Source organism: Saccostrea cucullata, unplaced genomic scaffold, assembly GCF_032062105.1.
Source record: "Saccostrea cucullata isolate Sc308-1 unplaced genomic scaffold, CSIRO_AGI_Scuc_v1 ctg615, whole genome shotgun sequence".
NCBI lineage: Eukaryota > Metazoa > Mollusca > Bivalvia > Ostreida > Ostreidae > Saccostrea > Saccostrea cuccullata.
Genome location: NW_026926389.1, coordinates 90,275 through 104,561, shown reverse-complemented (window position 1 = coordinate 104,561; position 14,287 = coordinate 90,275). Strand labels below are relative to the sequence as shown.

Here is a 14,287-nt window from a genome sequence, read left to right as displayed (position 1 = left end):
TTTGGCAAAAACTTTGACACACTTTGAAAAACCTTGACGAAAACTTTGACACTTTGAAAAACTTTATCGAAAACTTTGACACTTTGAAAAACTTTGGTGTTGGTGTTACCGGTCTGCAGTAAATGTTTACTCCTGATCACATCTCTGATATTTTGGAGAGCTGTGCATATTATTGCTCAGTTCCTATTTTGTAATATTATATTGACTTTTGAGCTTGATTATTTTTCGTTATCTCCTCATACTTACACATTGTCTTTTCTCATATTAAACGTTGAACTAAATGATGTATAAGTACAAATATTGTATGGAAATATCTACAGATATATATTTACATTTAAACAATTCTTTTTTTTACATTGAAAGCTTGAGTATATCCTAATTGTACATTTACAGCTTCATGATGTATAAATGATATATATTGAGAAAACGAACAGTATTCAAGCTCAAAAACCCATCGAGCAATATAAATTTGGAGCAGAGCAAACACGGACTACACAAAATCAGAAGTAGAATAATCAGATGCCATTGTTGATTGAGCATCCCCATCCGACTAGTCACACCAGCTGTGTATTTTTTGTCATGATTGGGTAATAACGGAAAAAATGTCGTCAATTCTGTGTCAATACATGTATAATGACTTAACAATAGCTGTGAAAAACGCCAGTCAGCATTTGGCATACTGATGAATTGTATTTGCTGACAAAGTTATTGTTAAGTCAACAATTTACTTCGTTTTAGACAACGTTTATACAGCTTTCAAATCTCCATATTGCTTAAGTATAGCCGACCAAAAATACTGACAGAGAATTGTTTGTTTGATAAGCAAAAGGATCCCTATATATATATTTCTTTGTTATTTATCAGGATACAAGGTGTCATTACATTAGGAACTCCTGATCAAGCAGATTCTCAGATTTGATAAAAATAACGATTTTAGCATATTTCTTTCTCTCTCTCCCTCTGAACCTTGCATGAAGTATAATAACATTCATTACATTTTCAAATGCTTCCACCGGTTGCAGTTGGAATTTAATTCTAACAGGTTTTCAAAACATTGACTTTACTGCATTTTTGAAATTATAGTTTCCATCCACTAAAGGATGTTCGCATGAAATTTGTACTAAGAATTGTCCCTTTAGCTCCCTGTGTCGCGTGTGTCTGTATGTGCACATCATCGTTAGCATTCAGTTCCAGTATAACCAATCCTGTGGACAGCTGGTTACCAATGTCATTAATACTATTGGTAACAATTTGGCCAACGCTATCGGAATTCTTCATGATTTCAGTATATACGTAGCTTGTAGAATGGCATCCAACAGACCAGCTGAAGACATAATAACCCTGTTCTGGTGCTGTGAAAAATCCAGTTAGCGGATTATATGACGATCCAGTGTTAGTTACCACGTGATCAAAGACGAGATTATGACCTGGACCATTTGCTAACTCATAGTGGCTCATGTAGGCATAAAATGAGACAATTCCAACTGTAACAGAATACAGAAGCTTTACTTTATGATTGATAATTATATCAAAGATAAAACAAGTCTTGAATTACACAAATAAACTGTTTGTCTGCTGGCCATAACCTTCAGATGGTAAACATATACACTGTATTGATATGAGTTTATGTAAAAAATTATACAATGAAGATATACATACCAGAATTATGAGCACTGATCAGTCTTTTGGGAAGCTGTACTTCACTTGGATTTTCCTTAAAACTCGAAGAAGGTTGTCCTACCAATTTATTTTCGGCCATATGATCCTTTGTATCATCATGGATGCGATTTCTTCCTTTTTCTTTCAAAATAGCTCCACTTGAAGTTTGTCCGCCAATTTTCCTTTTCGAAATTATCGACATAAGTCTACGCAAATACGAGTCTTTTCTTCTGATCACAGTTTTGAGTTCATTTATTTCCCGTTGTTGGGTTTTATCCTTGGTCTCGAGGTCTCGGATCCTCTGTTCGTGTTCCTCAAGTCTTTTAGCAAGATTTCGGATGATATCACCAACATTTTTGTCGTCACCATCAAATTTCAAACCACTCAACAAACAAATAAAACAACACAATATGATTAGACGTAAAAGGAACAACATGTTCGGTCAAGGAATGGTCACCTTATATTATTCCTTCGCAATCATTATTCTTATCACTTAATTTTGTTTCTCACGCACTTTAACTTCTAACTATACAAACATGTTTAATACACAATCATAAAATTTACAGGACATATATCTACATTTGTTCAAAACAGTTAATATTATTTACATGTTTAAATTATTTAACAGACAATATAAAACAATTACTGTACATGTACAAATAAATAAAAAAAATATCTAGTTATATAAAAATATGTAAATAAAATACACCTGTTAATTGGTCCTAATATCTATTCCTAAATTTCCTACAGTATAGAGAAATGATATTTAAGCTTATTTTTTTTATAATTAATCTTTAAAATTTGATCAAATGTGAAGTAATTACATAAAAATCACTATTTTAACCTTTCTTTAAAAAATATAAATGAAATCCTCGACTTGACTGATAAAGAAATTTGAAAGGACTACAAAAGAACTGGCTACAAAACTAAAACAACGGCGACAGGAATTGGAATCATAATATTCAAGTTCATAAATTACAAATTACTATTGATATTTAACGTTTATACCCCTAAGTTTTCTTTCGCTACAACAGTTTCTGTAAGGATAGAATATTATAGGAGCCTTAACAAACAAACACAAGGAATTGTGGTCCTCGACTTAAGGTGTCTTTGTAGTTATTACGTCATTATTTATGGCATAGTGTATCAAATATGAACTCCTTATCATATATTATCGAAGAGCTTTTGTTAAAGTTAGTTATTCAAAAATAGGTTAAACGTTTAGTTCAGAGACACGGAATGAAAAATCATATATTTGGAAAGGTCATGCAATTGGTTTTGTACATACAAAATAAGTACGCTCTATCTTTTTTCATTCAAACTTCTGACCGATTTTAATTTTTTTTTTCTGTCGGACTGACAGGCAGATAAACGAATGAAATTTAATGTCGACTCACTTTTACAAAACCGGGAGAAAATAAAATGATAGATTAATTATATCATATTGCACAGTTCCAATAACAATGTTTTCAAACAATTCAATTACTTTAAAAGTTATTTCTGCGTTTATTTTTTAAATCAGCTTCTTCGATAAAACCCTTTGCTTCTTTGAATTGCACGTTTTCCACGTAAGGGTAAATCTAAAAGTCTATTCCTAAAACGTAATGGAGCCGAGGCCTCGCAGGGACCGAGGCCTACTACTTCAGTGTGCAAGTAGTGTAGCGCTACGAGTATATTAAACCGAGTAAAATCCTCGTTTTTATATGCTTGTATTTATTATTTGTTAATAAATTATAATATTTTCATTTTAGGTACACTGTAAATGTACAAAACAAATAAGCAGTACTATTTAATATATAAATATATACTCAGAGAGAGAGAGAGAGAGAGAGAGAGAGAGAGAGAGAGAGAGAGAGAGATTGTATTGAAGTTTTTTTTTTTTTTAAATCAATGTCATTCAACAGATTCGATAGCACAGTGAGATAAGTAGCCGACTACTAAGATGAAGGAACCTGGTTCGCTTCTAATCAGTTTTACATTTATTTTCTTTATGTGTTGAAAAAAGCTTTGTAAAATGTTCTAAGTTCCTTCCTTAACAAAGGTACAGCAAGATGAAAAAAGAAAATAAATTCCGTTTACAATATAATTTTCAATTCTCTTTTTGTGGAAAATAATAGATGGACGACCAAACGTAAGAGTGACGTCAATGTAGATTCTACTAAGAGAAAATTGTTTGTTAGATAATCAATATAATTCTTTTTTATGTATCAGGTTATAATCTACATCTAGCGCTCCTCTTTCTCCCACTCCCACACTCTGTACTTTGAATGACCTTCAATGATTTCCTTAAGGAAGAACATAATAGATAGGCCAAATTCCCCCCCCCCCCCCAAATTATTTTTTTCTGAAACTTTGATATTTTGTTGTAGAGTACAAATTCCCTTTTTATATATAAAATAAAAGAAATTCAACCGCAGATTTTTTGTTCACATAGTTTGAAATTTGGCTTATTAGACCACCGTCAAAAGATTGTAAAAGCAGACATTCCACTTGAGAATGAGTCCTTTGTAAAATTATTGATTGATCTATTGCAAACTTGTGTGGTGCTGTTTATTACGAAAAACCTTTTTACTTCAATTCAGTAAGCTATCTTGATGCTATTAAAGAGCTACAGCCACGAAGTGCCAAAATATGCCCTGTCCCCAAAAGAAATGATATTTTAATCTGTGATAGGTTAGACTTTGTGGGTTATAACACAGTTTATTTTTTAGTGATATCTTTTCCAGTTTTCTTTTTATAGTCGTTTGAAAATGGTATTGTTTTAAGTAAAATCTACATGTATAACGTCATGACTTTTGACGTTATATATACACATGTATATTGTATCGGAAAGACGTTAACGTAATTTCAATGAAGGTAATTCTCCATTATTGGAAGCGGGATCTGCTAAAATAAACCCTACCTAAGAATTTTATCATAGGACCGTTAAGAAGTTTTCAATCATGAGATAAATACAATGTCATGTAGCTAGCTAGTTTTTGCTTTGACTAAGAAAGTGTCAAATAGTGTTATATTGTCCTGTTTTAATCAAAAACAACTTTTTAAAATGATACATTAAAAGAAAATAGGGGAAAATTATTCACGGTGTAAATATTACCTGCATCCACAGTATTGATAAATCCGTTAAGTCACGAAAAAGTGAATGTTAAGTGTTCATTTTTTTTTTGGGGGGGGGGTGGGGGGTGAAATAATAGTATAGGCAACAGAAGGCTGTTTTAATAGCCGTTGCAACTTGTGCGATTATTCAAAACACAAGGGTCATGTGTAATTAACATTATCATTTATATATACATGTATTTGTTGCGTATCATGCTTAATTTTATGGACATTTTGTTTAAAATAATCCCTTGGACTTGCTATACATATAAAAGGATATAATTTTACCGATATACCTTCACACGTTTTTATCGTCAAGTGTTATCCCTTCGGTAGAAGATCTAGGGTAGTTTACATTGTTATGCATACTGGAAATTCATTCGAGATTCATAGTTAAAGACATTTGACGGCACTTGTTTGGATAAACTGTAAATTAATCACCAAATCTATAACCACTTTATCTAAACCTCTTTAAACGCCAACAGATGAACAGGCGCAGATCCAGAATTTTTTTTACAGTCAAAAAAATATACAAGCCAGAAATCTCTTCTCATGCAAAAAAAAAAAAAGCAAACAAACAAAACAAATTAACAGCAAACCCCCCAAATAAACAAAATAAATCCACATAAAATCCTTTCTCGTGTTTCGGATTGTTTCCCCCATCTTCTCAAGACACGGTCTGGAGTCCGCATACAGTTCTTCCCCCAGAATGGAAAAGTATGGGCATTGTGGTCGTGGTTTGCGATGATGATTGTGTTTCCCATACAAATAAAACCATGACTTTTTATACAAACTCGACACAGATTCCAGGGTTTCAGTGTCATCAAGGAGGGATCCAAAGTCACTTTAACTTAGTTTAGTATAGGTATTTAAAACTCCGAAAATCCCAGTCTCTTCATTTAGATCCGAGCATGGATGAATACCGGGTACACAGACAAAGGAGATAATGTTTATAATTTACCAATTCAACAAATTCCAATCAAATCGCTATCATCTTTGGGATAGAGAGAAAAATGTGAAAATAACACATCCTAAATACCAAGCTAGATTATTTTAAAATTATCATCTATGAAGGCAACGAAATTACATGCACGAGATAATTCTGATATTCTGGTACACCCCATGTAATAAATAACTGCTGTCATTTTATATAATGTTTGATACCCCTTTTGATGAAAAACTGGAATATGCAAGTCCGTTCAAGTGTAGATCAAGGCAAGTTATATGTTATGCAGTTTAAGATCTATATTATATTTTTTTAACAATAAAGAAGATTAAAGATCACCCCCGCTGTTGTGATATGGAACGCTTTCGACCATGCAACAATTACAAAATCAATGTTGCTGATCAGCCGGGGATATTTTTACAATTATAGAATAAGGAAAGTAAATTACCCTACCCTGTTGATTTATGTTTGTATTTATAAATGAACCCCCCCCCCCCCTATAATAGTGTCCATGAGAAAAGAGTCCTTCTGACATTTTCACTAAAACAGAGAAATAACGTCATAAAGACGTGACGTTGCTGATCGACGGCGAGTGTCAACGCAGATTTTTTTACCACGTGTAAAAACTTACGTTTTTGACACTAACTTTTGTCGTAGGTCTGAATATTGATAATAATGAAAGAATTTCATTCGCATATTTGATCATTCGCATATTTTATCTGTGTCCAAATCCTTTTGCCCAATAGTTTTAACTAAAAAAAATAACAGAATTTTATTCCAGATCGGTTCCTTTACTAGTACAATTGAAGCTATAGTATTTATATAATTTATTACTATGATACGTATATACAGATATCATTATTTTTTTGTCGAGAGCTTCAGAAAATGGATTAACTGGCTTGTTGAATACATGCACGTATGAATTCGATTTTGATATATGTGGACCAGTTTGAGATTACATACATGTATTGTACTAGACACGTTAATAAAATTAATATCGCAAAAGGATTTTGATCCGCTCCACCATTCACAACATGTAAACAATGAATCACCGGTGCAGGCTAACTTTTGATGTGTTGTATTTATGCGATGTACATATATTTGGTATAAAAATGAAGCTCTTTTAACTTCTTCTCAAGAAAGAATTAAAACTTTAAAGTATAATTCTTCTGAAGGCATCACAATTCGAGAGGAATACACAAGCAGAATATGATAGATTTTGTTTAGAAGTAAAATAGATCGATATAAATTGCGGCTATTATATGTAACACCTCTCGTAATATTATAAGGAACTTGAAATATTGACATATACTCATCCAAGTTCAAGATTTTGTTTCGTGGAATTGCAGACAATTGATGTTTAAATCCTTCAAAATCGTACATTATTTCTTTTTTATTAATATTTTAGCAGCAAGCTAGCATAATATTATTTTGATTGTATGACGAAGGGCAGACGTGATTATGATATACCATGTTTTCAGAGTGATATGGATCCAGAAAAAGGGGGTGGTCCATTTTTTCATTTGTTAATTATAACGAAGATAGTGTACAGCTTTAAAACGAAAACAGACGATTGAAAGGGGGTGAAATTGGAGATAATAGAAATAGACCTCTGTTAATATATGTAATTTAATGATATTGAGTAAAGTTTAAGTGATTCATCTCACATCTTGAAAAAAAAATAAATTACCATTTAAAATGATTACAGTCTTTATGATGTCACAATGACGTATTTGTATTACTTTTAACGTCATGTTCAAAGACTGACGAAGAGAAATGTAACATGTTTTTTGAGTTTTGAATTCAGATAATATAAATCGAAGATCATGCCTCTCCACAAATTTTGTTTCAAACGAACTACTGACTATTTTTAAAATATATTGTATGTAATTTTTATACAACTACTGTTATATAAACTAAATATTACCGAATGTTAAACAAAACTGTCGAATCTTTGCGACATCAGAATTTAAATGTAAAGGCATATTTCATATTGGCCACACGTATGAACAACGATTATATTAAGCGTGTAGATTCGTATCAGCAATATTTATACATATGGTAAGTATGAAAGATATTCTTGACTGTGGCCACACTTAATTTAGGGAAAATCTGTCGAAAAATCGGCATTTTTAAACGTTTTTATGAAACCGTCGCATCTTCAAACAATCGCACGTGCCTAAAAGCGCGTTATTTTTAAAAATGAGTTACGGAAGGAAAAGAAGTATGCTGTCCTCTAATAATTAACGTATAATACCAGCCATGAATAGAAACTCGATTTTTGTGAAAAACACAGGGCCAAATATGATGGTTCGTGGCTTTACCTCTTTGAGTAAAATATGATGTAAACATTATTTCAATGACAAAAATTTTAAAAGATTTAGTAGATGACAGCAGAATATTGACCTTTACCTGTAAGTATTACATTGACCCTTATAGTACATTAAGAATAGAGACACCTAATATATATATCTAAGTATCAGCTCTTTAATATTTATGGAACAAAAGTTATACTGCATTTAATTACAAACTATAAAACGCTTGTTTGTAGCATTTAGACCCAGAAACACATTCTAAATTGTTCACTCCCAAGAACTTAAATCTCCCATTATCTCTATCTATTTTAGGTAAAATTTAGTTGTAATAAGTTGTTGTTTTTTTTTTCAAAACAGCATCTTTACTGCAGTATGTTATCATAGTTTCCATCCAGTGAAGGAAGTGCGCATGGAATCTGAACTAATAATTGTCCCTTTAGCTCCAGATTTCTTGTGTGTCTGAATGTGTACAACATCATTAACATTCAGTTCCGTCGTAACCATTCCTGTGGACGTCTGATCAAGGATGTTTGCAAGACTATTGACAATAATTTGACCAACGCTATCGGAATTCTTTATGATTTCAGTATATGCGTAGCTCCCAGAAGTGCATGCAACAGTCCAGCTGAAGACATAAAAACCATGCTCTGGTGCTGTGAAAACTCCGATATAAGGATTATATGACCCTCTTGAGTTTGTTATCACGTGATCAAAGACCAGTATATGATGAGGACTGTTTGATATTTCGTTGTGACTCATGTAGGCATAGAAAGCAACAACTTCAACTGAAATATAATTAATTACTGACATTGAATGTTTGTTTTCTGATCATGTCATATAGATTAAAAATGTAATATGATTTTTTGGTAAATAAATGTAGTATTATGATTAACATACCATTTTGCTGACTATTGATCAGTCTCTTTGGAAGTTGTACTTGTCTTGGAATTTCCTTAATACTCGCAGATTGTTGTCCTACCAAATTACTTTCACTCTTATTATCTTTAACACTGTCCTTCGCAGGTTTCCTTCGTTCTTCATTCACAATAACCCCTTTCAAAGTTTTTAAGTCATTTTTTCTTGTTGAGATCCACGTCTTAAGTCTACGCAAATACGAGTCTTTTCTTCTAATCACAGATTTGAGTTCATTTATTTCTTGTTGCTGGGCTTCATCCTTGGTCTCGAGAACTCGGATTCTCTGTTCGTGTTCCTCAAGTCTGTTGACAAGATTTTGGATGATATCACCAACATTTCTTTCGTCACCATCGAAATTCAAACGTGTTCCATTCACCAAACAAATAAAACAACTCAATATCGTAAGACGTAAAAGGAGCGACATGATAGATCAAGGAATGGTTTCCTGATTTAATTCCTTCGCAAGCATTATTCTTATCTCTTTATATTGTTTAGTGCATACGATCTCGATTTTCTTTATTACTATGGAAACACTTTAACACACTTCCATAAAGTGTACAGGACACATCTTCATTTGTTCATAATAGAGTAAATATTATTTATTATTTATAAATTATTTAACGGAAATGCAAAACAATTACTGAACACCGTATGAAAAGTTTTCTATTTATATGTAAACAGACTATACCTGTGAATGTGATCTCAAATCTATTCCTAAATTTACTGCAGTAAAGAAAAATAATTTTTTAACTAATTTATATATCATTATTCTTTGGAAATTTGATCTACTTAGAAGCATTTCCCTACAAAATTAAAATTTTAACGTTTCTTCAAAAATATATATGTAATATTCGATTTTAATTGTAAAGAAATTTAAAGGAATACATAGCTACAAAAACAAATTAGATTTTCATCTGTTACAAAGGTTTCTAGAAGGATTGAATATTAGAAAGACCCATATCAAGCAAATAACAGACTTGTGGTCCTCCACTTTTGGGGTCTTTGTTGGTAGATATCATTATTTGTATAGCTTATTGTGTCACGTATGAACGCCTTATCATAGGTCATTCATATCACCACCTAGGTTAATTATTTTTAAAAAAGTGAATTAGATTAAACATAGATTAAACAAGGAGTTCAAAGTCAAAGGGTTAAAAAAAATCATATCATATTTCAAAAGGTCTTGTCACAGGTATTGTAAATGTGAAATAATTACGCTTTATCTTTTCTTATTCAAAGTTATGACCGATGTTAACGTTTTCTGGCAGACTGACAGACTGACAAACGAATGAGATTTAACATTCACTCGCTTTCAAAAAACAGGGGACAGTAGATTGATTCATAAGTTAAAATTTGTTTTGGAAATCGATCTCTGAATTCCAGAATCCATTAAGCTATTCAAGTTATGATTTCTTATAAATAAACACAGCTAAAAATCATAGTACTAATCTCAAAACATTTAACGTGTGCCTCAGCTCTTATTTTTTAGTGGTTAAATCATTTAGCAAAAGGAAATTTCATAACAACATCAAAATTGAATATTTTTGCTTTGCAAAATCAAACATTTATAAAATGGCAATATATTTAAGTATCATTTGAATTTGGGAAAAAAATACAGACTAACGCGATAAGAGTGTGTTTTGCAAGATTAAGGACACAGTTATGCTTGTTCAACTTGCGTTACCTTAATAAACTTACAAATAAGACTGTTGATTAACACTTATTGTAAACCCTTCTTCAATGTGTAAGCATTGTGCATCTGAAGGGTAACACTAAATAACATGCTTCAAGCAAGTGTACAACAGGGAATCCGTTAAAACTTACAGGTTTCTTATTCCAAAACACTGGTACCAATGAAAGAACTACCATGGTTTATTGGGATTTTAACAGTTTCAGGAAATATCACTCATAGTGCATTAAGTGCATTTTCCTTGGTTGATCACTTGATAGTATTGTGAGAATCATATTCTTTAAAAAGTAATAAACGGGACATTATTTTCGGCCGCAATAACTGCCGATCCTTTGATGGATGTTTTGAAAGTAGCATAGTGAGAAACGAATCATCGCGTTAATATAAAATTCCTAAGCGAAAACTTATATAAAATTTAAAAAAATTTAAAAAAAAATAGCCCTTAGTCTAAGTGTGATGAAGCGTTTCACTTTACTTTTCACAACTCGTCAGATTTTATTAAAAATGTATGTTTTTTTTAAAAAAGTTGTTACAGAAAGTGCCCTCAAATATAAGCGTGTGCAGATTTTAAACAAAAACATATTGAGTTTCCGGATATAAATTACAGTACATAAAATAATCAATAAAACTGTAGAGAGTTTAAGGATCCTTTATTATGAATTCACTACATTACAAATGACAATGCTTTTAGTATATCATCACGATACCGATTGGCATACCACATAACAACAATTCGTTTTCAGCACGTGAAGGTTGTTCGTCCTATTTTATAAGCAATTCAGATACTTATTGCTTTCCACTTGACTCAAATAGTGCAATGGTACTACATTCCATATTCCTTATGTCAGACCAAGTATTTATTTCCATTTTTTTTTCACAGTGGGTCATTGAAAATTGAGTATTCAAAATGCACAGGAAAAAAAAAACACAAGTTTATAATGTACCATATACTTTTTCTGCTAAATTATATTTTCTTATTGAAATCAACCATTAAACTATGAAGTCATGTAGCCCATGTTTGCATTACAAAAAGACAGAAGCAAAGGAAAAATCACAGAAAATGTAATCAACAGAAAAATTACTTTTATTTCTAAATAAGGTTTCTATGTCATTTATTTGTTATGCTGATATAATACACGAAGAAAGGCGATTAAATTATAGTTGGAATGAAAAAGAGCTATCCTCATTTTCACTTGAAAAGTTCTGCGAAAAAATCATTCCTATATAAAGTGTGCATAATAAAGACAAAGCTACATCAGAAAATTTGTCATCATTTATGACTTTCATAAATGATGACTATTCTCTGATGTAGCTTTGTCTTTATTATGCATTATGCTTTATATAGACGAATGCAATGTTTTATTATTTTTATTGAAAATGAGCATGAGTCTTTTTCAAATTTTCCAACTGCAAATGTAATCGCCTTTCTTCGTGTATTATATCAACATAACAAATGAATGACATAGGAACATTATTTAGAAATAAAAGTAATTTTCATTTCATTACATTTTCTTTGATTTTTCCTTTGCCTCTGTTCAAGTTAGTGCAACGAATTAAACCGACTTTAAAAATATAGAATTTCCACCAAAAAAAAAAGACGTCAAAGATACATGTAAGTACGGTGGAAAAATTGTAAGCTTGGATTTTACTAATATATTTGGATATGTTGGGGTTAAATTTGGCAGTTCTATTCGGTTCATTTACTCTTCTCTATCATTTGCTTCTATGTATTTTATATCAGGTCAAGAAAAAATCTTAATAACACCCTCTCTTAATGTTAATAAGGTCAATTTTTTAACCGCACTTCTGAGATTTGTCACACTGTAAAAGGATATCATTTTGATATCCTTTTACACAGTGACAGAATATCAACCTTTTCAGTTCAATGAATAAATTACAATATATCACTGTAAAAATGTAATAAAAATTTTAATCTGAATTTGATCAAAATGCAATTGAAAAGGACAAACAAGACTAATAATGAATCATGCATGAATGGCTAGATACAACAGCATTAATTAAACTGTATAAATTTTAGATAAATTCCCTGAAGACAAAGGAGAATACGTTCACATTTCCTAATAGCATTTCCGTCTTATTCTGGATATTTGTCTTCACCACACAAGTTTGTTCTAACATTTACTTACGGTATGGAATTAACAAACAGAATTCAAGCTCAAAAGTTCAATTAAAAACATTGGAAACAAGGTTAACACGAATATTACATGTGGGACCAGGTGCCACAAAGAACAGAGCATCTTCTGCCCGCCAATCAAATTGCCGATGTAAAAGACGTGTAGCAATCATTTGACATGCGTAATATATTGTTTTTAAGATTATGACTCGGTACATGAAACTTGTTGGATTTCGTTGTTAGAAGTTGAATTAAAACTCAAGAAATTAGTCTGCTGAAAGTCAACAATATACGAGAGTTGTTCGAGAAGTTCGTGGACGATGTCAATCTTCGTTATATTACTCACTAGATATTTCAAATGAGCACAATATAATATGTAAAAATATTTGTTTTGTTGATGTGTGAAGTTTCATTCCATTCGATCTAACAGAAATCAATTTACTTCATTTTAAAATCAGCATGTTTTGTACCCGCGGAGCACTCTTGACGGCAATATAACGTCAAAACATACGTCAAGAATTTCTTTAAAAAATACTACCCCTATACATTTCACACAGTATAATTTAATGCCCACTTACTTTTTTTGCTCTCGTTGTATAATTTCCTTTTTTAAGGTTTTAATTTATTTTATTAGTCTGCTTTCACAGGATACGCAACTCTGAAGCGCCTATGTCTTTCCTTGAAGTTCCAACTTTTTACAGTCTTTGTTTAGATTTTTTACTCTTAATCCGTACCTTCACAGATTGTCCTAATCCGATACAGAGCCTCTGTCACTCAAATACTACCTGTATTATTTGTACATACATGCACAACTCGCTTGTGACATATTTTCTTGATTCCTCCAACATTTTTAGAGTTTATTCGGGGTTTTTCTGAGTAAATCACAAAATTGCATCGTTATCTGCTGCTCCATGACGTTCTAAAACGTCGTCTATTTTGTCGTATTCAATAAGGACTACGTATCATCTCAATTTGATTTCTTATCAACAAAGCAAATTATAAAGCCATAGTTTTGTATACAAATCAATGTAACAATTCTTAATTTGAATTTTAGGTTGTTTTTCGTTTTTACTCCATTTTACAGAGAATATGACTACAGACATTATATAGTGTATTATCTGTAACGTACTTAATTTTGACCTGCTCTGCAATCCGATTTTCCATTTTTAAAATCTGGATAAGTTTTAAATGAATCGTGATATTTTGTAAGATTGAAATACAAATCATTTGGATTTATTGTTAAAATATTTCTACCAAATTTGGATAACATATGACGTTAAATTAAAAAGATACAACAGTTGTCCACGAACTTTTCGAACAACCCTCGTAGTAATTAGCTTTGGGCATTTACGTACTATGCAAAGTATGAAAATGTAAATTGTCTTTGTCTTTCACATATACATATTTTTTACTTCTATAAAATATACAAACATATTATGTAGTATCCGTTAGAATAAATATTTAATTATAGATACAAATAGTCAAGAAATAAATACCTTCTTTTATTTCTTGAAATGTATAGGCAAAGGAGA

At 31.4% G+C, this 14,287-nt stretch overlaps 1 protein-coding gene across 3 annotated transcripts; it reads right to left on the bottom strand.

Annotated features, from left to right (window-relative positions):
• Window positions 1-982: 982 nt before the first annotated feature.
• Window positions 983-9,381, bottom strand: LOC134271521 (multimerin-1-like). 3 transcript variants are annotated; one of them, XM_062753716.1, is made up of 2 exons: window positions 8,914-9,381; window positions 983-1,484 (listed from the first exon to the last, which is right to left on the bottom strand). In XM_062753716.1, exons 1-2 carry the CDS (start codon window positions 9,353-9,355, stop codon window positions 1,078-1,080), a joined length of 849 nt encoding a protein of 282 aa, XP_062609700.1. In that variant the 5' UTR covers window positions 9,356-9,381; the 3' UTR covers window positions 983-1,077. The 3 variants fall into 3 exon arrangements, with proteins under 3 accessions (XP_062609700.1, XP_062609702.1, XP_062609701.1); XM_062753718.1 differs by lacking the exon at window positions 8,914-9,381 and adding an exon at window positions 1,660-2,131 and having other exon boundaries at window positions 985-1,484; XM_062753717.1 differs by lacking the exon at window positions 983-1,484 and adding an exon at window positions 8,267-8,801.
• Window positions 9,382-14,287: the final 4,906 nt, after the last annotated feature.

Excerpts from the sequence above, each read along its gene's own strand:
- LOC134271521 (XM_062753716.1), bottom strand. The coding sequence starts at position 9,355 with ATGTCGCTCCTTTTACGTCTTACGATATTGAGTTGTTTTATTTGTTTG. Across the intron at positions 1,485-8,913 it reads GATCAATAGTCAGCAAAATG|TTGGAATTGTCTCATTTTAT; the intron begins GTATGTTAATCA and ends ATTCTGTTACAG.